This window comes from Aquarana catesbeiana, linkage group LG01 (genome assembly GCF_042186555.1).
Source record: "Aquarana catesbeiana isolate 2022-GZ linkage group LG01, ASM4218655v1, whole genome shotgun sequence".
Classification (NCBI taxonomy): domain Eukaryota; kingdom Metazoa; phylum Chordata; class Amphibia; order Anura; family Ranidae; genus Aquarana; species Aquarana catesbeiana.
Genome location: NC_133324.1, coordinates 523,930,827 through 523,952,924, shown reverse-complemented (window position 1 = coordinate 523,952,924; position 22,098 = coordinate 523,930,827). Strand labels below are relative to the sequence as shown.

Genomic DNA, 22,098 nt, shown 5'->3' with positions numbered 1-22,098 from the left:
TGGCTGAGATATGGGGTTCCTAGCACAGGGTGGAGGAACAGGTTAGATAGTGGTAAACAGCGCAGAGGGTGATGAGGGATTAGCTGGGAAGATAGGAGGAGCAAGGACAAGGAGTGGCAGAGAGGAAGGTAATACAGTGGGGCTGATAGGGGGTGGGGATAGGTGTGGGAGGTGGGGTGAGTTATCGGCAGGGAAGACCTCACCAAAAGGGTACTTCCTATGTTGTTAACTTAATTTGGCCAGCTTGTCCCCCCTGCCCTGAGCTGTGCTACCTCTCGCTCTCTGCTGTTCACTGATAACAGCAGCGGAGGAGGCTGGAGGGGAGGGAGAGAGAAGGACCTAAGGCGTGGCGGAGGAGGCAGAAGGGGGAAGGACTGGCACCTGAAAGTAGAAGGCGGGGGCAAGGTTGCTGACCTAGGCTCTAACTCTGTAGTGTGTGTGACGTCAGATCCCCGCCCCCTGCCTGACAGAGCTGAGAAAAATCCTTTGATCTGTGTGTTTTTAAAAGGCTCTAATGGGGGAAGGGAATAGCTGTAGATTAACAGGTAGAACTTATGTAGGTGGATTTTATCATCTTTGTGTATCACCTGAGGCTCAACACTTCACTGGGTATGTGTAAAGGTTTACAACTACTTTACTAGTTTCACTGACTTTTAGTTCTTTCACACAGGAGAGCAGTGGTGTTTTGTGAACACACTTTGTGGGATGCAGTTTGAGGCTGCATACACACTATTGCGAATTGGATGCGGGTTCCCCAATAGCAAGAGATTTTGACTGGCTCTCTATAGAGCCGGTTCACATATCTCTGCTGCATCTCCGTTGCGAATTTGCACAGAGGCCCTGTGCGTCTTTTGGTACATTTTGTATTGATATATAGTATAGTGGGTAGATAATTAATTAGTAGTTATTATAATGATGATGTAAGTACTCTTCTGCAGCAACCCAATTCTTCCAGAGAGATGCACTTTATTGACTTCCAACACAGAACAAAGTCCACAGATGACAAATTTGCATATTAACATCAACAAGTCCCCTTTGATATGTGTAACTAGATTAACAGATACCAATGTGGCATGCCTAGAATGCCTACATATAACACCATATATAATTTGGGCTGAAATCAGACCTAAAACAGTGAAAACAGTAAACGGGCACGCACCGGACCCCTGCTGTGAGCTGCATACAAAGATAGTGTGAACCCAGCCTAAGGGTATGGGGAAGTGTTCAGATGGGTCTGGTGGCCCTGAAATGGCATGCTTTGACTTGGTTATTGGTTGGTTGGTTATTGATTATGTACCAAATGAAACTCCTCCCGCAATACCATCCCTGGTAATTCACACACCACTTTTGTTATGAAGAAATTTTGCATGCTTTTTTTTTAGCACTTAATAGAACATGAAAACTTTCATGCATGGTTCTATTGCTCAAGTATGTAGTGGTAATATGTGCAATAACTTAAAGCAGAGCTGTAGCCAAAAAATGTTTTTATAGTTTTAGATAGTGTGTGCTGGTGTTAAAATCTAACCTATATTTTTTTTGTACTTCCTGTGGGGAGCTTTTCCTTTACTTTTAGGGCCACAGACACGACAGCCAGAAAATAGAAGTCCTATGACTATAGGTGTCACCACTGGAAGATTTTCTGTTTATAGAGACAAATATTCGATTTTGGATTCCCCATTGCTTTCTGTCTTGTTATTAATGGCCACCTTGACAAATCATGTGGAAGACCAGATTCCCGATCGTTAGTACAAGACCCAGGGCTGTCGGCGAGAGCCCAGTCAGTGTACTGGGAGCTCGTTGTGCAGCGAGCTCTCAGCACAAACACATTTACACATATATGCGGCCTCACAGAAGAAGGCCCACTTCTATGAGGCCACATATATGTGCACAGGCGGCAGGAAGTTGTTATTAAGAATAACTGCAACAGACCAATTAATAATTAACAGGTGTTCTACGTAAACTTACCAATTTAGCTACCACTGCACACATTCTTTTCTCTTTAGGCCTCATGCACACTGGATGTTTTTACAGCTGCTGTTTTTAACTTCAGGCATTTTTTTCTGTAGCCAATAAACTCTCTAGCATGTATGTGTCCATGCACACATAGGCTGTTATCAGTGTTTCTTGGCAGGGGCGTTTTCTGGCTGGAATAAAAACCAGAACTAGTGTGTTTTGAGAGGAGTTTTTCAGCTGTAAAAACTCTCTAACTGTGATAAAAGCTTAAAAACGCTGAAAAACACGGCTATTCAGCGTTTATATGTGTTTTTGAGCCATAAGCTTTTGTGGGAGTATAGCTTTGCTAAAAAAAAAAAAGCTAAATAACGCTACTGCAAAAATGCTGCAAAACTCATTCTACAGCTACAGCTGTCTACAGCTAACGCTACTGGGTTTTTCTATAACGTCCAATGTGCATGAGGCCTTAAAATGGCAAATTGATATGTATCTTTAATATTTTCTGTGCCTCTGTAAATACGCTGTCTCTATTATACAGGAAAAGTGCCACCAGTATTGGCCAGCTGAGCGATCTGCTCGATATCAATATTTTGTTGTGGATCCAATGGCTGAATACAACATGCCTCAGTACATTTTAAGAGAGTTTAAAGTCACAGATGCCAGGGTAAGATTGGAAATGCTGCATAAAATACAGCATGCTGCTTTTAAAAACATATAGTGCTTTAAATGATATTTTCCTAAACTAATTATGGTTTTGACTAAAAAACTGAATTGTTTTTTTTGGCAGGTCAATATGAAATATTGTACATGACTATTTTTCTTTTTTTATATATAGGCTGCAGATGGAGCTTTGTCTGTTCCTGTTCTTTACAATTTTTCTTAGCTTATTTGATTAGAAATGTCTGCTGTTTACAGAATTCAGAAGCTCATTGTTACATTTACAAGTGTACCCAAAGTAACGAGTCAGAGTCTTTTGGTCAGTAAATCCATTATAGTGATGAACCAACAGGAATGTGTAGAAGGTGGAAGGGATCGAGCAATCTTCGATAGTAAGCTTTGTCAGAATGCCCGTAGAATTTAGGCATAAAAGCAGTGCTTGGAGACTGCTGCAGATATGACTTTATACCTGACACCAGTTTTTTACCTATAAATGGTAATATCCAGTTATATTTTGTGCATTTAGGAATGCATCATGCGCTTTTTTAAAAAAAATATATACTGAGCCGGCCAGAACTAGTTCTTAATTGAGCTATTTCACATTTTTTTACAGCTTTCTGTGAAGAAGCATTTTCATATGTGGATTTAAAAAAAATGTCCTCTAGATGTAAAGAGCGCCTCCTTGTCCTCTGTAATGACCTGAAAGTGAATAACTCTACTCCAAGTTCAGTATTTGGACCACTTATACATGTTGATCATATCCCCCCTATCCGCGTCTTCTCAAAAGAGTCAATTCAGATCAGCTAATCTTTCCTCACATCTGAGCTCCTCCACCTTCTCACTGGGAGCAGTAGATCCCTGTCATGTTGCTAGGCAGAACAGGGAAATGCCTGGCCCACAGTCAATTGCAGTCAACCCTATATTAAGGGCTAAATAATATACAGGATGGGCCTCCTTTTGGTACAAATGACACTTTGGCTCAAATGTTGGACTGCAGCTCATCTGCACAAGAAAGGCATATGCCTTTTCATTGGGAGCAGCTTTTTGGTGAATCCCTAGACAACTTTATTAATGACGTCATTGGGTTGAAGTGTGCTTTTTTTTGCTCTTGAAAAAGAAGGAAAAATATCTATCTGGGAAACCCTCATCTCCTAAGGCTAAAAAAAAGATCCCTTTAATTTTTCTCAGGCCTCCAGGTCCAAGATACTGGAACTCAATTCTGCTCTAAGTCATGGACTGGGGGGTCCTCCAAGTCCACAAGTCTCTACACTGCACCTTTTTCTCTCTGCTTTCAGAGCGTGCCCAAAGTGGTCAAACCGTCTGGAAAACATTCTTTTGAGAGAAGAGTCGAATCAGGGTCTGTCAGTGTCCTGCAGACCAGGCAGAGATTTGGGTGGATCCTAAATCTCCAGATATCAATGCTGAAACTGTCTCATTACTTGGAGTATCTTGAACAGACCTTAGACACAGCCTTTCCCAGGGTTTTCCATTCCCTGGACTCCAGTCTCCTATGTTCGGACTTTTCAGGTGCCATACAACCCTTAATTTTATAATGAGGATCTTTACAAAATTCTGGCAGCATGGGACATAAGGGTGCAGTCTCCAGATCATCCCATATGTCTGACCAGCAGAAGCAGGTTTGCTTTGGCATCGGAGGTCACAAGTTTGACACTTAAATAAGGAAGATTCTTCCTCCCAATGGTTTGAAAGGTGCTCTGTGATCATGATGGATGGCAGGCTGTCGGGCGGGGGAGTAGTCCTGGGTACCCTGTGGTATAAAGGACATCAGAGGAAACTCAGCTCCTTATCAATGTTCTGGAATTAAAGGCAGTTTGGTTATCACTTCAACTCTAGACCTCTTCTCTGTGAGGTCATATGACCAGAGTTCAGTCAAACAATGCAGCGGCAGTGGCTTACATTAACCACCAGAGCTCTCGCAGCTCAAAGAAAAGGGGATCTGACTGCCATGCACATCCTAGGCATGGAAAACTGGTAGGAAAACTTCCTCACTTAAAGTCTCGACTTTAAAGAATGATCTTTTCACCCTGAGGTGTTTCCAGACCTCTGCCACAATTTGGGGAGCATTTGACATGGACCTCCTTGCTTCCAGGTTCAACAACAAATTAAAGCAGGTTTGTCTCCATGTCCAGAGATTCTGTAGCCTTTGTAGGGGATACTCTGGTGACTTTAGCCTGATATATGCTCTTCCTCCTCTGAAGCCACTTCCTCACCTACTCTGCAGGATCGAGATGAGGGGGCATTTTGGTGATTATCTTTGTACTGAACAATATTCCTGACAGATCCAATGTAGACCCTCCCTGATTTTCCAGATCCTCTGTTTCAAGGGTTGGTTTGTCACCCTACTTCTCAGACATTGGCTTTAACAGCTTGGCTTTTGAATCCCAGGTCCTAAGGGACAAGGGTCTATCATATTTGATTATCCCTATGCTCTTGAAGGCTAGGAAATTGACTTCTCGCAAAGCCTACTATCACACTTGGATCTCCAAAGACCACACTTTGAACCTTCTAGGTATTCCCCTTTATCTGTCCTTACTTGCAAGGTTGCCTTTCTTATCTCCATCGCTTCTGTGAGGTGTGTTGCTGAGTTGACAGCCTAAATCTGCAGAAAAAAAAACTTTACTGGGCTACACAAAGATGAGGTTGTTTTGAAACTCCAGGCCTCTTTTCTTCCCAAGGTGGTTTCTTCCTTTCACCTTAACCACAACATTGTTCTGCCTGCTCTTTGTCCTGCTTAAAAATCCTATGGAGATTTGCTTCCATTGTCTGGATGTGGATCTTAGCTACAGCTCTATTTCAACACTTCAACTCTGTTTGCCGTATCTGAAGGTAATCCTCCTTCTCATTCCATTATTGTTGAGTGGATTTGACAGGTTATCAATCAAGTTAATAACCTCCAGGGCTAGGTTGTCGCTTTCCTAGTCAAAGAGCATTCCACAAGATCAGTTAGTGTTTTTGAACATCAGGCATCTGTTTATCAGATTTGCCAGGCCTTCTGTTCATACATTTGTTTTTACTAGGAGGATGTTCAGCCACAACTGATGCTGGTTTTAATCATAAGGTTCTTCAGGCAGTTTTGTTTGCTCTGTTGCCCACCCCCTTAGGGCAGCTGCTTTTGAACGTCTCAATGTGCCTGAATAATCATTCTGTGTCCCTAATGTAGGATTTTTAACTGAACATAAAAGAAAATTCTTTGAGTATTACAGGACATAGATCACTTGCCCCTGTTCTTATGATCCACTTCTACTATTGCTTGCTAACAAAACTAAGGCATGCTGGGAGTGGGAGGGGGTTATACTGGGTTGTCCTTACAGCTCTGTTCTGCTAATGTTCAATCGCCTCATGGCAGCAACATAACACCATGTACCTGAGCACTAATTCTGTGTCCTGTAATGTACTCCAAGAAAAAGATTTTACGGTAAGTCAGATATCCTATTTTGGCAAGTTTTAGCCCACCTGTATAGAAATTATTATTGCAGAGAAACTTTACATAGTGATAAGAAAACGGGTATGTCCAATTCCAAGATTATAATGAAAACAAGTATAGTGTATAGGAATAGGGGCTTAGTCAAAATGATTTAGAAACCATTAAAATAAACACTACTCACTTCCTATATGACATATTCAAATGTATGATGTTACATACTGTCAGTTTACCATACACCATTATTTTTTCCGTTATTGTTAAAAAAAAAAAAAAAACATTGATTATTGACAAAAAAAAAAACTTTGAATGTTTTGTTATCGACAATTTTCTCTGTTTAATGTAACCAGATTCTGTAACATTTAATGTAACCTGTCTCTCCACAGGATGGTCAGTCTCGTACAGTACGACAATTTCAGTTTACTGATTGGCCAGAACAAGGCGTGCCAAAATCAGGAGAAGGTTTTATTGACTTCATTGGCCAAGTACACAAAACTAAGGAACAGTTTGGTCAAGATGGTCCAATATCAGTCCATTGCAGGTACAGTCAGAATTAAACCAGTAACCACCAGGAATCACTTGTAAAGAAGTCAACTGTTTTCATCAGTGTTCTGTACTCTTATTTTTATTTGTTTTTTATGCCGCTCGACAAATTCTTAAAAAAAAAAAAAAAAAAGAAATAATTGATCTCTACAAAGTGATTTAAATTAATTACAATAAAATCCCACAAAATACCCAATTACACGTGTAAGCATTCCCTTTGGTAATTAACAATGCACCCAAAACTTTTACCAAAATCTCATCATTAGTTAAATGGCAATTTCCTGTGTGTAGTCAATGGGTTTCAAACTGGACCCAATAGTGCAGTGCTTGTGAATGAAAGTGCTTATATATACAGTGGGGACGGAAAGTATTCGGACCCCCTTCAATTTTTCACTCTTTGTTATATTGCAGCCATTTGCTAAAATCATTTAAGTTAATTTTTTTCCTCATTAATGTATACACAGCACCCCATATTGACAGAAAAACACAGAATTGTTGACATTTTTGCAGATTTATTAAAAAAGAAAAACTGAAATATCACATGGTCCTAAGTATTCAGACCCTTTGCTCAGCATTGAGTAGAAGCACCCTTTTGATCTAATACAGCCATGAGTCTTTTTGGGAAAGATGAAACAAGTTTTTCACACCTGGAATTGGGGATCCTCTGCCATTCCTCCTTGCAGATCCTCTCCAGTTCTGTCAGGTTGGATGGTAAACATTGGTGGACAGCCATTTTTAGGTCTCCCCAGAGAGGCTCATTTGGGTTTAAGTAAGGGCTCTGGCTGGGCCATTCAAGAACAGTCACGGAGTTGTTGTGAAGCCACTCCTTCGTTATTTTAGCTGTGTGCTTAGGGTCATTGTCTTGTTGGAAGGTAAACCTTCTGCCCAGTCTGAGGTGCTGAGCACTCTGGAGAAGGTTTTCGCCCAGGATATCCCTGTACTTGGCCGCATTCATCTTTCCCTTGATTGCAACCAGTCGTCCTGTCCCTGCAGCTGAAAAACACCCCCACAGAATGATGCTGCCACCACCATGCTTCACTGTTGGGACTGTATTGGACAGGTGATGAGCAGTGCCTGGTTTTCTCCACACATACCGCTTAGAATTAAGGCTAAAAAGTTCTATCTTGGTCTCATTAGACCAGAGAATCTTATTTCTCACCATCTTGGAGTCCTTCAGCTGTTTTTTAGCAAACTCCATGCAGGCTTTCATGTTTCTTGCACTGACGAGAGGCTTCCATCGGACCACTCTGCCATAAAGCCCCGACTGATGGAGGGCTGCAGTGATGGTTCACTTTCTACAACTTTCTCCCATCTCCCGACTGCATCTTTGGAGCTCAGTCACAGTAATCTTTGGGTTCTTCTTTACCTCTGTCACCAAGGCTCTTTTTCCCTGATAGCTCAGTTTGGCCGGACGGCCAGCTCTAGGAAGGGTTTTGGTCGTCCCAAACGTCTTCAATTTAAGGATTATGGAGGCCACTGTGCTCTTAGGAACCTTCAGTGCAGCAGAAATTTTTTTGTAACCTTGGCCAGATCTGTGCCTTGCCACAATTCTGTCTCTGAGCTCTTCAGGCAGTTCCTTTGACCTCATGATTCTCATTTGCTCTGACATGCACTGTGAGCTGTAAGGTCTTATATAGACAGGTGTGTGGCTTTCCTAATCAAGTCCAATCAGTATAATCAAACAGCTGGACTCAAATGAAGGTGTAGAACCATCTCAAGGATGATCAGAAGAAATGGACAGCACCTGAGTTAAATATATGAGTGTCACAGCAAAGGGTCTGAATACTTAGGACCATGTGATATTTCAGTTTTTCTTTTTAAATAAATCTGCAAATATGTCAACAATTCTGGGTTTTTCTGTCAATATGGGGTGCTGTGTGTACAGTAATGAGGAAAAAAAAAATGAACTTAAATGATTTTAGCAAATGGCTGCAATATAACAAAGAGTGAAAAATTTAAGGGGGTCTGAATACTTTCCGTCCCCACTGTATATGATTGTAAGGATAAGCTCCTAGGGGATACACCTTGTATTATATGTTAGTAACTATATTCATATTGTGGTGTCTACAAAACCCATATGGTTTTCTATTGTTTTTTCTTTTGCTTATAATACGTATGTCTGGGTTTTCAATTGTGTCGTATTGTTGTTACTCTTTTAAATAATTTAAAATTAGTTAAACAGAACTACTGAATTCAACACACACTGCTTAAGTTAATCTTTTAATTTGTCATAGTAATCTGCATCCTGTTCCAAACAAACAGATAATACCACAAAAGGTGCTGGAATTTGCCCTATGTCCCCTTTGTTCAAACTCCTCCACATTATGAATGGGTAACCTCTTTTGTAGTAAGACACAGTTTAGCCCACCTATTAATACTGGCAACCACAGGGGCATTCATACTGTAAGCTTACAGCTCACAATAATAACCTAAGATACACCTGCGCACCACTCTTCAATAAAAATTAAGTATATATAAAATAGGTCGCCAGCTAGCACAAAAAAAGGTGATCTCACTCTACCTTTAACAAAAAAAATTGTTAACTGAAAACAGTGCAGTGCTACCAAAGAACCCAATATAAAATAGGAGTGAATAGCATTGGGGACAAAGTATTAATAGTGAAATATGCTCTGAAAAAAACACAATAAGTGCCAGAAAAAGAGGAAAAAATGTGATAGTAAAGTCTGTACATCAATTTTATAAGTACATCCAATATTAAACTAACATTAAAGTGCATGCTTTGATGTGATGTCATTTTTTTTATTTCTCATCCTCTCCTTTTCTTTCCTTTCTTTTTTCTCTTTCTCTCTTTCTCTTTCTTTTATTTTTACTTTTTTCTTTCGTTCTTTTTTTCTTTCCATTTTTTCTTTCTTTTTTTTCTTTCTTTCTTTTTTTTTTTTTTTTTTCTTTTTCTTTATTTTTTTCTTTTTCTTTCTTTTTTCTCTTTTTCTTTCTTTCTCTTTCTTTTTTTATCGAGATCTGGTCAGTAAGTCTGTTACTTTTCAAAAGCAGTATGTTTAAATTGTTAATATCCCAAAGGAATTAAAAACACTTACAGGATGGATGTTAAAAGTATGTTGAGGAGGTGATCCCGCATCAGGTTTGTCCCAGTGTGTATCTAAAGTTTCAAGAGGTAGTCCAGTCAGCAACATGAATCCCAAAGAGGCCAGCAAAGGGAAGCCGCAGCTCTGGGACTGCTAATGGTGCAGCCACACTGCCGTAGACAGCGTGGAACGCGAGTACCGGAAGTAATGTCAGCAGGAAGGGGACCAAAACCAGCATGGACCGCAACTGAAAGTGAGGTATTCAAAATGGATACGTTTCAGAACTACTGCTTGGTTCCTTCTTCATACCAATGGCTGGAAATTAAAAAGTCTTAACTTCTTATAGTCTAAGGGTGGGCTATGGGTGAGAATGAAACAAGAGCAACATTAGCCCAGGGTTATGGTGTGCTGTACAAGCACCATAAACACAAGGGATAACAAAAACAAGATAAACAAGACAAAAAAAGAACGGAGAGAAGGTTCCAATTTGTCAATGACAATGGGCATGCAGGTATAAGATAGACCATAGCAACTGCAATGCATATTCATTAATTTACAAATACATATATACATGTATGGATATTAGGAGAACCTCATATGCATTGGGGGACATTGTATAGGGTGAACGATTGTATATTAGTGAAAAGAGCTTATGGGTCACTTCTAAAACAATAGGGAACATGGTATAAAATATTATATTATTTTATACCATGTCCATATAAATGAATGGATATGCAATGCGGTTGCTTTTACCCGCATGCCCATTGTCATTGACAAATTAGAGCCTTCTCTCCATTTGGTTTTGTCTTATTTATCTTGTTTTTATTTAGTATGCATTTTTGTGCAACCCTGTACACTTATTCGTGTCATCCCTTGTGTTTCTAGTGCTTGTACAGCACACCATAACCCTGGGCTACTGTTGCTCTGTTTCAGTCCCGCCCTTAGACTATAAGACGTTAAGCCTTTTTAATATATAGCCATTTGTATGAAGAAGGAACCAATCACTAGTTCTGAAACGTGTCCCATTTAGATTACCTCACTTCCGGTTGCGGTCCACGCTGGTTTTGGTCCCCTTCCTGCTGACATCACTTCCAGTACTCGCGTTCCACGCTGTCCCCAGCAGCACGGCTGCACCATTAGCGTTCCCAGAGCTGCGGCTTCCCTTTGCTGGCCTCTTTGGGATTCATGTTGCTGACTGGACTATCTCTTGGAACTTTAGATACACACTGGGACATACCTAATGCCGAATCACCTCCTCAACATACTTGTGACGAGCTCCTTTTAACATCCTTCCTGTAAGTGTTTTTAATCCCTTTGGGATATTAAAAGTTTAAACATACTGCACTTAGAGGCGCCTCTTTTCTGTTTTGTTTTGTTCTTTAGAGATTGCTTTACTCTTCTGAGTGATGCCTTAAAGTGTATGAAAATTTTATGCCATTCGAATACTTTTATCTTCAATAAAGACAACCATCTGCTTAGTCCTGCTATTCAGAGCGCCCTATACACGCATTTTTATCTATTTTTCAAAAGAGCAAGCTGTCCACTGTAACATCAGCAGGAATTTGACTTAAATTTGTTAGTGTAAATCTGCTAGTTCATATAACACTCCCCCCCGCCCCCAGACTGGCAATGCTGTTGTCCAAAGGTGCCCCCTGTGCGCATTCATCCAGAGTGGGGGTACTGTAATACAGGAGGTGTGTTACGGGCCAGATTACCAGGTGAAAATAGAGGGGAAAAAAGCCTAAGAAAAGAAATGCCACTTAAATGATATTCAGAAAGACATACTAAAGGCATAAAGTCACTCAATGACTAAGCCCCAGTGGGTGGGGCAAAACATTTCAGAGGGCATGGCTTCTGGAGTGGTGCAAGCCTGAGGCCATCTCACATATGTTAACTACAGAGACTGGATTGGGAGAGCAGCCATTTTTCAAAGTATGCTATACACTACTTGATGGTGATACCTCACCAGCGGGACCATACACATTTCCCTTCTTTGCTTACATCAGCTCTACAAGTATAAGCAGGTTACTAAAGTCACAAGGTATGGAGTTAAACTCCAACCTGAGCTGTATTCATAGGTTTTTCCTAGTGCCTCTGTTTTCTTCAGCCTCCTTTGTACACTTAATGATTGTGAGCTAGACCAGCCTTTTTCAACCAGGGTGCCTTGAGGCTACTTCAGGGGTGCCTTGGCAAAATGCCTAAAAATGTATCAAAAACCGTATATAAGTCAGCAGGTGGATGAAGCCTGTCTTTAGTTACACAAAGCCACAGGTTTTCATTATGAACCATTACGACCTTCTAGACATTGGCATCCTAACAACCAATTATGTCATCAGTTGATAAGGAGAATGTCTGTCGCCTCCACAGCATCCTTGTCCATCCCTCCTCTGCTTCTCCCTCAGCACTGGGGCACATTAGCTGATTGATGGAGATAAATTGAAGGAGAAGAGAAGCATTGGAATATTAGTCAGTGCCAGTGTGCAAAAGGGTATTTGCTTTGGAAGAAAAACATTACCTCTAACGTTGGGTGTCCTACATGTGTGGATGTTGCTGCATTATGTAACACTATTGGAATAGTTTTTTACGTTTTAGAATGGCGTGCCTCAAGAATGTCCATAATTTTAACTAGGGTTGTCCCGATACCGATACTAGTATCGGTATCGGCACCGATACCGAGCATTTGCCCAAGTACTTGTACTCGGGCAAATGCTCCCGATGCTTCCCCGATACCTAAAAGTCAGCTGTGATCGGCGCATGGGGGAGATACAAGATTCTCCCCCAGCGGCTTTCAGCTGCTTTAGTGACACAGCGGTGATCGCTCACCGCTGACTGTCACTGCATTATCCTCCATGCCCCCTCCTTTCCTCTGTGCCTCTCCGCTGTCCCCCTCCGTTCTTCTCTCTTTTTCTGTCCCCCTCCGCTGTCCCCTCCGTTCCTCTTTCCTCCTCTGTGCCTCTCCGCTGTCCCCTCCGTTCCTCTTTCCTTCCCTGTGTCTCTCCGCTGTCCCCCTCCGTTCCTCTTTCCTCCTCTGTGCCTCTCCGCTGTCCCCTCCGTTCCCCCCTCCTTCTCTGTCCCCCTCCGTTCTCCCCCTCCATTCCTCTTTCCTCCTCTGTGCCTCTCCGCTGTCCCCTCCGTTCCCCCCTCCTTCTCTGTCCCCCTCCGTTCTCCCCCTCCGTTCCGCCGTCCTCCTCCTCCTTCCTTTGTGAATAGACAGAGTCAGCTGACTCTGTCCATTCACATAACTGAAACATTGTAATCTCTTGTGATTACTATGTGTCAGTTTATGAATGGAGAGGAGCCGCTGTCTTCTCTCCATTCATTCTCAGTGCAGCTGAGGCTGCAGAGAAAGGGACTGGGGAATCTCTATCCTCTGTCTCTTTCTCTGTCTCAAGGGGGAGATATCAGAGGTCTGTTAAGACCCCTGATATCTCACCAAAGCCCCCCAACAGGGCTGATTAAAAAAAAATCAAAAACAAAAAAAACACATATTGCAAATAAAGAATAAAAAAAAAATTATTGTAAAAAATAAAAATTGTAAATTTAAAAAAAAAAAAAACAAAACAAAACACACACACACACATACACCGTTCACCCCCCCCCCCCCAAAAAAAAAAAAAAGCACTGTTAAAAAAAAAAAATTAAAAAAAACACTGTCACGTGACATAAAAAAAAAGTATCGGTATTCGGTATCGGCGAGTACTTGAAAAAAGTATCGGTACTTGTACTCGGTCCTGAAAAAGTGGTATCGGGACAACCCTAATTTTAACGGGTACCTTGAGATTGTCTATAATTTTAAAGGGTGCCTTGACTGAAAAAAGGTTGAAAAACACTGGGCTAGACTAAAGTGAGTTAGTGTTTATGCTGGCTAGAATTAGGACTGTTTGGTAGAGTAAGATGCTGGCAACCATACGTATTTAGCTAAAGAGACCACCAGGTACAGAAAATTGATGTCAATATTAAAAATAGAGCCATTTGGCAGGGAAGCTCAAATGCAGAACATTTGCATTTGACTTGATCCTATTATAATTATTTGTTTATATAAAATAAACTGCATATTAAATGTTTTGGCTCTTTGCATCGGTTTTTGTGTGATCCTTCTTCTTGTTTTATTCCATTATCTTTTCTATCCTTATTTGCAGTGCTGGTGTTGGCAGGACAGGGGTTTTCATTACCCTCAGTATCGTCTTAGAAAGAATGCGCTATGAGGGGGTTGTAGATGTTTTCCAGACGGTAAAGATGCTGCGAACTCAAAGACCAGCAATGGTACAGACAGAGGTAAGATAAAGTACAAGTTTATGCCACACATTTTCAGGGATATTTGCTTAATATTGTTTTAATAAAAGTAAAAAAAATACATATTCAACATGCAAAGTGAAAGTGATATTATGAACAATGTGTGTGTGTGTGTATCTATATATACATATTTATAGAGAAAGTGACAAATTGGATAGTTTTGGCATCAGCTTCTCAACACTGTAAGGAATGGGTGTTTGAGAGTGCTTAGGAACAGTACCAAAGAAATGTGAAGTGGTGACAGAACTGACAATAGGATACACACAGATTTTGCAAATATAGAAATAATGTCTAAGAGTTATAAGGAACATTTAAAAAGATATATAAAAAAAGTCCTTACACTGGAAAGTCCATAAGATGCTAGGGTGAGCCTGATATATAGGGTCCCAGTATTAGTCACTCTATTGGCAGCCAGCTGTCAGAGTAGAAGATGGCTCTGCAATCAAATGGAAAAAGAGAGAAGCGGTGCCAGTCTAAGTGTAGCGTTAAAAACAAACAAATGTATTGGATGGTAATGAAGTTGCATAGTAATATAAAATATGGCACATTTTATAGTAAACCTCACTGGTCAATGTCTGTATGTGTAGCTGTAGTCCGTGCAATCACCAGTCCCGGCCATGCCGGTGGATTCCAGAGTTTTGAGGCTGGAGAGGAGGTGCAGGGCAAACTGTCACAGCATCATTGGTGATGGACAGGAGGCGTATTGATGCATGCGTTTCGGAGTGTCAGAATGTTTATACTGAAATATTAAAACAATATTATATTTATGGAATTATGCAAAATTGGTGGTTTAAGGGAGATTTTCAAATTTTTCCACAAATACAACCAATTAATTAAAGTTTGTTTATCCATGCTATTTTGAAGACAAGTGATAACAACAATATGCTAAAAATATATATTTATTAACTAAAATTCAGTGTAAAATTATATCAGATATATTTTGGTGATAATACAAAAAAGATAATATATTCTTTCTTTTGAATTGTTTTTTTATTGAATAGTTGCAAGTTACATAGATACATTCATTAAATCTTCTTACATATTATATATTAATCAAGAAATGCTATTAAGCAAATTTAGGCAATTAAGATACAGTCAGAAAGCTTGTCAGCTATAACTCTGTTCCCCAATTGGAGGATGATTCTTTTATTAAAACTAAAGGGTTACAGAAAGCAAAGTGGTTAGCAAAACTAAGAGAACAAAACCAAACATAATATAGACACCATATAATGCCAAGACCTAAAAAATTCCAAGAGATCAGATCCTGTTGTGGTCTTCAGATTATGTATCTCTTATCGGAAATCTGCTGAGCCAACAATTCCAATTATTGTAAAATTTTTGTATAGAGTCTATACCATATGCTAGTGTTCGTTCATATTGGGCAGAATTCTGCACTTTTTTTTTTTATAGTTTCTAACACATTGGGGGCTATATTAGTTTTCCAAAGATATGCTATAGTCATACGGGCTGCGGTGAGAATTTGTACAATCCGAAAATGTAATTGTTTAGGAACTCTGTCTAATTTTAGATGTAAGAGAGCCATCTCTGGTGTAGGGGAAATGAAGAAGCCTGTGACTTTGGATATCAGGGAGAATATCCCATTCCAGAAGCTGCCTAGGCATCTGCACTTCCAAAACACATGGAATATAGTCCCCGTATCTCCACATCCTCTCCAACATTCAGTTGTGGAGTCAGGAAAGATTTTGGATAACTTAAGGGGGAAACAGTTTAGGAGCTTTTGTTTAGCATTTTTAGGAAGTTATCCCAGTGATTAACACATCTAGATGCCTTAAAGGTAATTCCTTTGGCTTGTTTCCATTCCAAATGACTGAAAGTGGGGCCTAAATCTCTTTCCCACGCCAACATTGGCGTCGTTTTGATACAGCTATCGTTAGGTTGTAGATGGGCATAGAATCTTGAAATGTCTCCCTTTCTAAATTGTCTATCTTGGAGCTCTTGCCAAATCTCTCTATTTACCTCTATGGACCTTATATCACATTTTGTAAGTCAATGTTTTACCTGGTAGGTTTCATAGTGGCTATATTTCGTGTTTTTAACCTCAATGTCTATAATGTATTGTACCCTGTGAAAGGTCCAAGGTCGTGTTTTTATGTATTCTAATACTGGAATAGGAGCGGTGATGTGGATATTTGTAATTTGTTGTCTATGGTTTTGGTGGCTCACATTCCAGGTGTACATAGATGCCTGGATAGCAGGGAGATTGGGTATATGTACTGGAAGGCCAGTTCTGGCTGCTAATAGTAAGGAGATAAGGTCTGATGAGTCCGTGGATGCCCTATCCAAGGAGAACCAGTGTCTATCAGAAGGAGATTCAAATCATGCGTGCAGTTGTTCTAGCAATACTGCTTTATGGTAGGTTTCCAATGCTGGGAAACCTACTCCCCCATGTTGTTTTAGCTTTAGTAGTTTAGAAAACGTTATTTTTGGGATCTTCCCTTGCCGTATAAAACTTTTAAGGAGGGCATTAATCTTTTGGAAAAAGCTACCTGGTATTTTGATAGGGATTGTTCTAAAAAGATAGAGAATCTTAGGCAGCACCGTCATTTTAAATGCTGCTATGCATCCTAACCAATTCAGTTTGAATTTTGTAATATGTAAGATATCCTGGGAAACTGTATAAGTGGTAGAAAGTTAGCCTTATATGTGTTAATTGAAGGGGATGTAAGGACAATACCTACGTAGGCTAATTTACCATAAGTGTATGAATTTTTTTTTTTAAGGATTCTAATGGTAGTTTGGAAATATTTATTGGTAAAACAAAGATGTTAAATGCACGTGCTCAGCGTCATATTCAGAGGTTGTTTTTGGGAAATAGGCATATGAGTGCTGCCAGCATTGCTGCAGAGGTTGAAGGGGTGGGGGCTCAGCCTGTCAGTGCTCAGACCATATGCCGCTTACTGCATCAAATTGGTCTGCATGGCTGTCATCCCAGAAGAAAGCCTCTTCTAAAGATGATGTACAAGAAAGCCTGCAAACAGTTTGCTGAAGACAAGCAGACTAGGGACATGGATTACTGGAACCATGTCCTGTGGTCTGATGAGACCAAGATAAACTTATTTGGTTTAGATGGTGTCAAGCGTGTGTGGCGGCAACCAGGTGAGGAGTACAAAGACAAGTGTGTCTTGCCTACAATAAAGCATGGTGGTGGGAGTGTCATGGTCTGGGGCTGCATGAGTGCTGCCAGGCACTGGGGAGCTACAGATCAATGAGGGAACCATGAATGCCAACATGTACTGTGACATACTGAAGCAGATCCCCTCCCTTCGGAGACTGGGCCGCAGGGCAGTATTCCAACATAACGACCCCAAACACAGCTCAAAGACAACCACTGCCTTGCTAAAAAAGCTGAGGGTAAAGGTGATGGACTGGCCCAGCATGTCTCCAGGCCTAAACCCTATTGAGCATCTGTGGTGCATCCTCAAACGGGAGGTGGACGAGTGCAAGGTCTCTAACATCCACCAGCTCTGTAATATCATCATGGAGGAGTGGAAGAGGACTCCAGTGGCAATCTGTGAAGCTCTGGTGAATTCCATGCCCAAGAGGGTTAACCTCCCTGGCAGTTTTCCCAAGTGTGGCTCGGGGTTAAATTTCAGTACCATTAGCGGTAACCCCGAGCCACACTCAGGATTGCATTGCAGGATCCTGGTGCAGTGTACTTACCTTGTCCCCAGGATCCTGCGATGTCCCCCCTCTGTGTCTGCGGGCTGTGACCTCTGCCCGATGCCTCTGTGCCGGGCTCCGTTCCCTGTGAATGTTGGGACGCAGGGGGGCGGAGCCCGGCGGCAAATTCAAAAAATAGAAAATTCATAACACAGTACACTGTAATCTTACAGATTACATTACTGTATGAAATCATTTCACATCCCTTTTTTCCCTAGTGGTTTGTCCAATGCCCTGCATGCAGTTTTATATAATAAAAACTGTTCTTTCTGCCTGGAAACTTGAGATTGTCCATAGCAACAAAAAAGTGTCCCTTTACATCAAAAGCAGTTTTAGACCAGCTAGAAAACAGCGATAGTAAATTAGAACACTTGCAGAATTGAGCGATAGTGAATCGTGAGGAAATTATTATTATTTTTTTTTTTTTTTCAGTTATTTATTATATTATAATTTATGATTTTGTGTTTAAAACTTTATCATACCGGGGATGTCTGCTAGACTCTTGTTTGGACAGATTTAAGTGTCTTATTGCTAAGAATTACAGGCCTACAATATAAAACGCCAAATTTCTATGCAAAACAATTGTACCGCTTTGAGACGCAAAAATTTGACATCATACCGCCAAGGAGGTTAAGGCAGTGCTGGAAAATAATGGTGGCCACACAAAATATTGACACTTTGGGCCGATTTTGGACATTTTCACTTTTGTTGCCAGTGGTTTAGACATTAAAGTGGTTGTAAACCCTTACAGACCACTTTTACCTACAGGTAAGCCTAGATTAAGGCTTACCTGTAGGTGCAAGAAATATCTCCTAATTTTGCAAGACAGGCACCGATGTCTACGGCGCATGAGCCGTAGACAACGGCACGCAGGCGCACTGAGCATGCATGTGCGGGAGTGAAGTCATCGCGGCTCCGACCAATCACAGCGCCGGAGCTGCGATACCCGGAAGGAAGATAGACGCTTCGTGGAAGAGGGGACAGCGGTGACATCGCAGGCTCCTGTGTCAGGTAAGTGACACATAATGGGCTACTATGCGATGCATAGTAGCCCATTATGCTTTACCTTTGTAGGGAAACAAAGAGAAAGTAAAACCCATCAGGGTTTACTTCCTCTTTAATGGCTGTGTGTTGAGTTATTTTGAGGGGACAGCAAATTTACAGTGTTATACAAGCTGTACACTCACTACTTTTTAATTGTAGCAGAGTGTCATTTCTTCAGTTTTGTCACATGAAAAGATATAATAAAATATTTACAAAAATGTGAGGCGTGTACTCACTTTTGTGAGATACTGTATGTATGTTGGAGAAAAACCCTGATAACCTTTTTTTCTCTTTTCTGTTTTAGGATGAATACCAGTTTTGTTACCAAGCCAGTTTGGAGTATCTGGGCAGCTTTGATCACTATGCAACATAAGAAGCCATTATGAACAAGTGAACATGATCAACCACTGATATCGATGCAGTCTCTGCTGACCCTATTAAAAAGAGTAATCCTATAAACTACAAAAGAAAAAAAGGGGCTGGCATCAGGGATGGGAGGTTACTGAAAACATTTCTACAGACTTCACATTCAGAACTCCGTGGTGCAGAGCTTATTTTTGACACTTGAGTCAATTCTATTTCAAAATGCTTTTGGTTCTGATACCTCAAGCCCCTTTCTTAAGTATACATGGATCTCAAACCGGAAGTGGTGCTCTCAGATAGCAAAATAATATATGTTCTTTATTAGAAGAATAGGAAAAAATAATGTGGCATCCCTGAGGTTCATGTTATTTGAGTATTTTAAAGTAGAACTGTTTGGGCAGAATAACAGCAATGTTCTTGTGAAACGGTAAAATTTAGTTATGTATGCTTGTGTCTTAACAGAGAGCCTTTGTTAAAAAAAAGAAGAAAAAAAAAAAGAAAAACACTCAAGCAAAAAGTGAAATTAGGCTGGCCCTTGGCGTAAACTATGGCATGGATTAATTGTAATTTACCTGCAGAGCCACTACAACCTGCCTCTGACTTGAAACATTCCTTGTAAATCGTGGTTATGTTCAAACATATTACTAACAGCTCACACATATCCTTATTTAAGTCCTGCAAAAGGCCTCAACCTTCTAAATCTTACTGATCTTGACTCACTATAAGAGTTCACAAAACTTTCATTTGGAAGAAGATAAGACATTTGCTGCAGACTAACATCTGGCAGTTTTCTGACTGCAGCCAACTTGTGTTTTTCTATGTACATGATGCAGAGTCCACAACCACAAGAGTGTGGCTTGTATAATACTTTTGAGTGTATGCCAGTAGCTTGCTTTAAGTATTGTATTTGTATTCATTCAAGTGACATTAAAATTAGACTCCTTTTTTATATTGTGGTTCCTTTTGTAAATAATTTAATGTCCATGAAATGAAGAAATGTGCTGCTGTCCATATTCTGTTCAAATACTATTTTTTCACTGTGGAGATGTTAAGCGTGAAGGGAACTATATACAGGTCAACATCACACTACTTTTCTACTCCAGATCATAAAAGGATCCTCATACATACATATACGTATGTACATACATTTTTAGCATATCATTCTGACAGAGGAACTTGGGCTTGTCATAAATGTACCAAAATATTTATTACTGAAACGGTTGGGGGACATAAAATAGCAGCTCAACTAGTTTTACGAGTGTCTTCTATTGACCATTTAATTTATAGTAATATCCAGAGTAAAAGATGGTATGATACACTATATACTGTGTATATATATATATATATATATATATATATATATATATATATAGTTTTTTTTGCATTAGGGACTACCTATCTAAAACTGAATTGTGCTACTTGGCAATATCTAAGACTGTTCTCACTGGCCCCCCACATTAGTGCCCGTACTGCAAACCCTACAAAAGTGTGTCATGCAAAATTGCATCTGTTGCTCAAGACTTTTCATCTTGTGGAACAATCAGTAAGATTCTGTTAATCCTGTAGCTAAGCAAGCCATGTAAACCATGTAAAAGGGCATTCTGAATATGATGCAAAAGGCACTTGCACTGCTTAAGTTGTTTTTTTTTGTTTTTTTTGAGAAGTTAAAAAGGTGAGAAATTTGTTCCCGATTCAGGGCATATTGCATTTAGCAATATGGAAGCCGCTTTTATGATATACGGTAAATATTAGCTTCAAGCCTCTGTTCATATTAATCACCAAAAGCAAATGTCTTTATAACTGAAGGTACAGCAGAAATGTGATGTATTGATTATATTATACTGTACAAGTAGAAATATCAACTTTGTATTAAAGCCTGAAATGAAAAAATTGACTAAATTTCTGTCTGGAAAAAAAAAAAAAGATGGGCTGAGAATGTCAGAAAATGAAAATGACTGAATTCAACAATTTTAAAAGCACCAAAAATGCATTCAAAATATGAAATTGTTTTTATAAGGGTTACAATAACTGCATGACCTGCAGGAGTATATAAAGCACACGCCAGTGAAAGTAAGGCAACACTTACACGTTAGCACCTCCCAAAAATCAGCATATTTTAGCCACTTTAATACCGAGCACTTTTACCCCCCTCTTGTCCAGGCCAGTTTCCAGCTTTCGGTGCTGTTGCACCTTGAATGACAATTTCGCGGTCATGCAGTGCTGTACCCAAACAAAATTTGTATAATTTTTTTTGAGACAGATAGAGCTTTCTTTTGGTTGGCATTTAATCACCACAGATTACTTTTATTTTTTGCTAAAGAAATGAAAAAAAAGACCAAAAATGTTTTTCTGTTACAAAATTTTGTAAATAAGTATTTTTTCTCCTTCACTGATGTGCACTGATGAGGAGGCACTGACTGGCATTACTGATGGGCACTGAAAGGCAGCACTGATTGACATCACTGATGGGCACTGAATGGCACCACTGGCGGGCACTGATTAGCATCACTGGTGGGACTGTACTGATATTCAATGTACTGATTATCAGCACAAACCCCCTCTAGCAGGAGAGCCACTCAGCGTGAATAGAGGAATGCCCACACTTTCTATTTAAACTGTGATCAGCTGTGATTGGACAAAGCTGATCACATGGTAAAGAGCCTATGTCATAGGCTCTTTACCGTGATCAGAGTTGCAGTGTGTCCAAGCCACACATGAGCGGCATGTTGTGAAGGACGTCATATGACGCCCAGTCACAACAATTAAACCACCGCCGGTCGTTATTTTGCTATAGGCCTGGCAGGATGTGATTAATAAACTTTATCATTCAAACTGTGAATCACAGTAGCCTTCTTTTTTTTTCCCATAGTATTTTATTGAAGTGAAAAAAATTAGGAATAGTCAAACATGTATAACAGTAATTACATGGACCCAACGGTCTAAGGATATACAAGAATTTTGTATTACTCACCAAAAGAAAACATGTATACCAACTTCAGAGGAATAATGGTATGTAACAGAGATTATTTGGGTCAGTTGGGTAGTGGGATTGTTTGGAGTTAAGGTGAGATTTTGTTT

General features: G+C 40.1%; 1 protein-coding gene across 17 annotated transcripts in view; it reads left to right on the top strand.

Annotated features, from left to right (window-relative positions):
* PTPRS (protein tyrosine phosphatase receptor type S) overlaps positions 1–19,969 on the top strand; it is a 744,226-nt gene extending 724,257 nt beyond the window's left edge. For all 17 annotated transcript variants that reach the window (XM_073594561.1, XM_073594552.1, XM_073594489.1 and 14 more), the window contains 4 exons: positions 2,492–2,617; positions 6,439–6,593; positions 13,779–13,914; positions 18,962–19,969. In XM_073594561.1, the coding sequence (XP_073450662.1) occupies positions 2,492–2,617; positions 6,439–6,593; positions 13,779–13,914; positions 18,962–19,030 (486 nt within the window). In that variant the 3' untranslated portion in view covers positions 19,031–19,969. The remainder of the gene's footprint in view (positions 1–2,491; positions 2,618–6,438; positions 6,594–13,778; positions 13,915–18,961) is intronic.
* Positions 19,970–22,098: the final 2,129 nt, after the last annotated feature.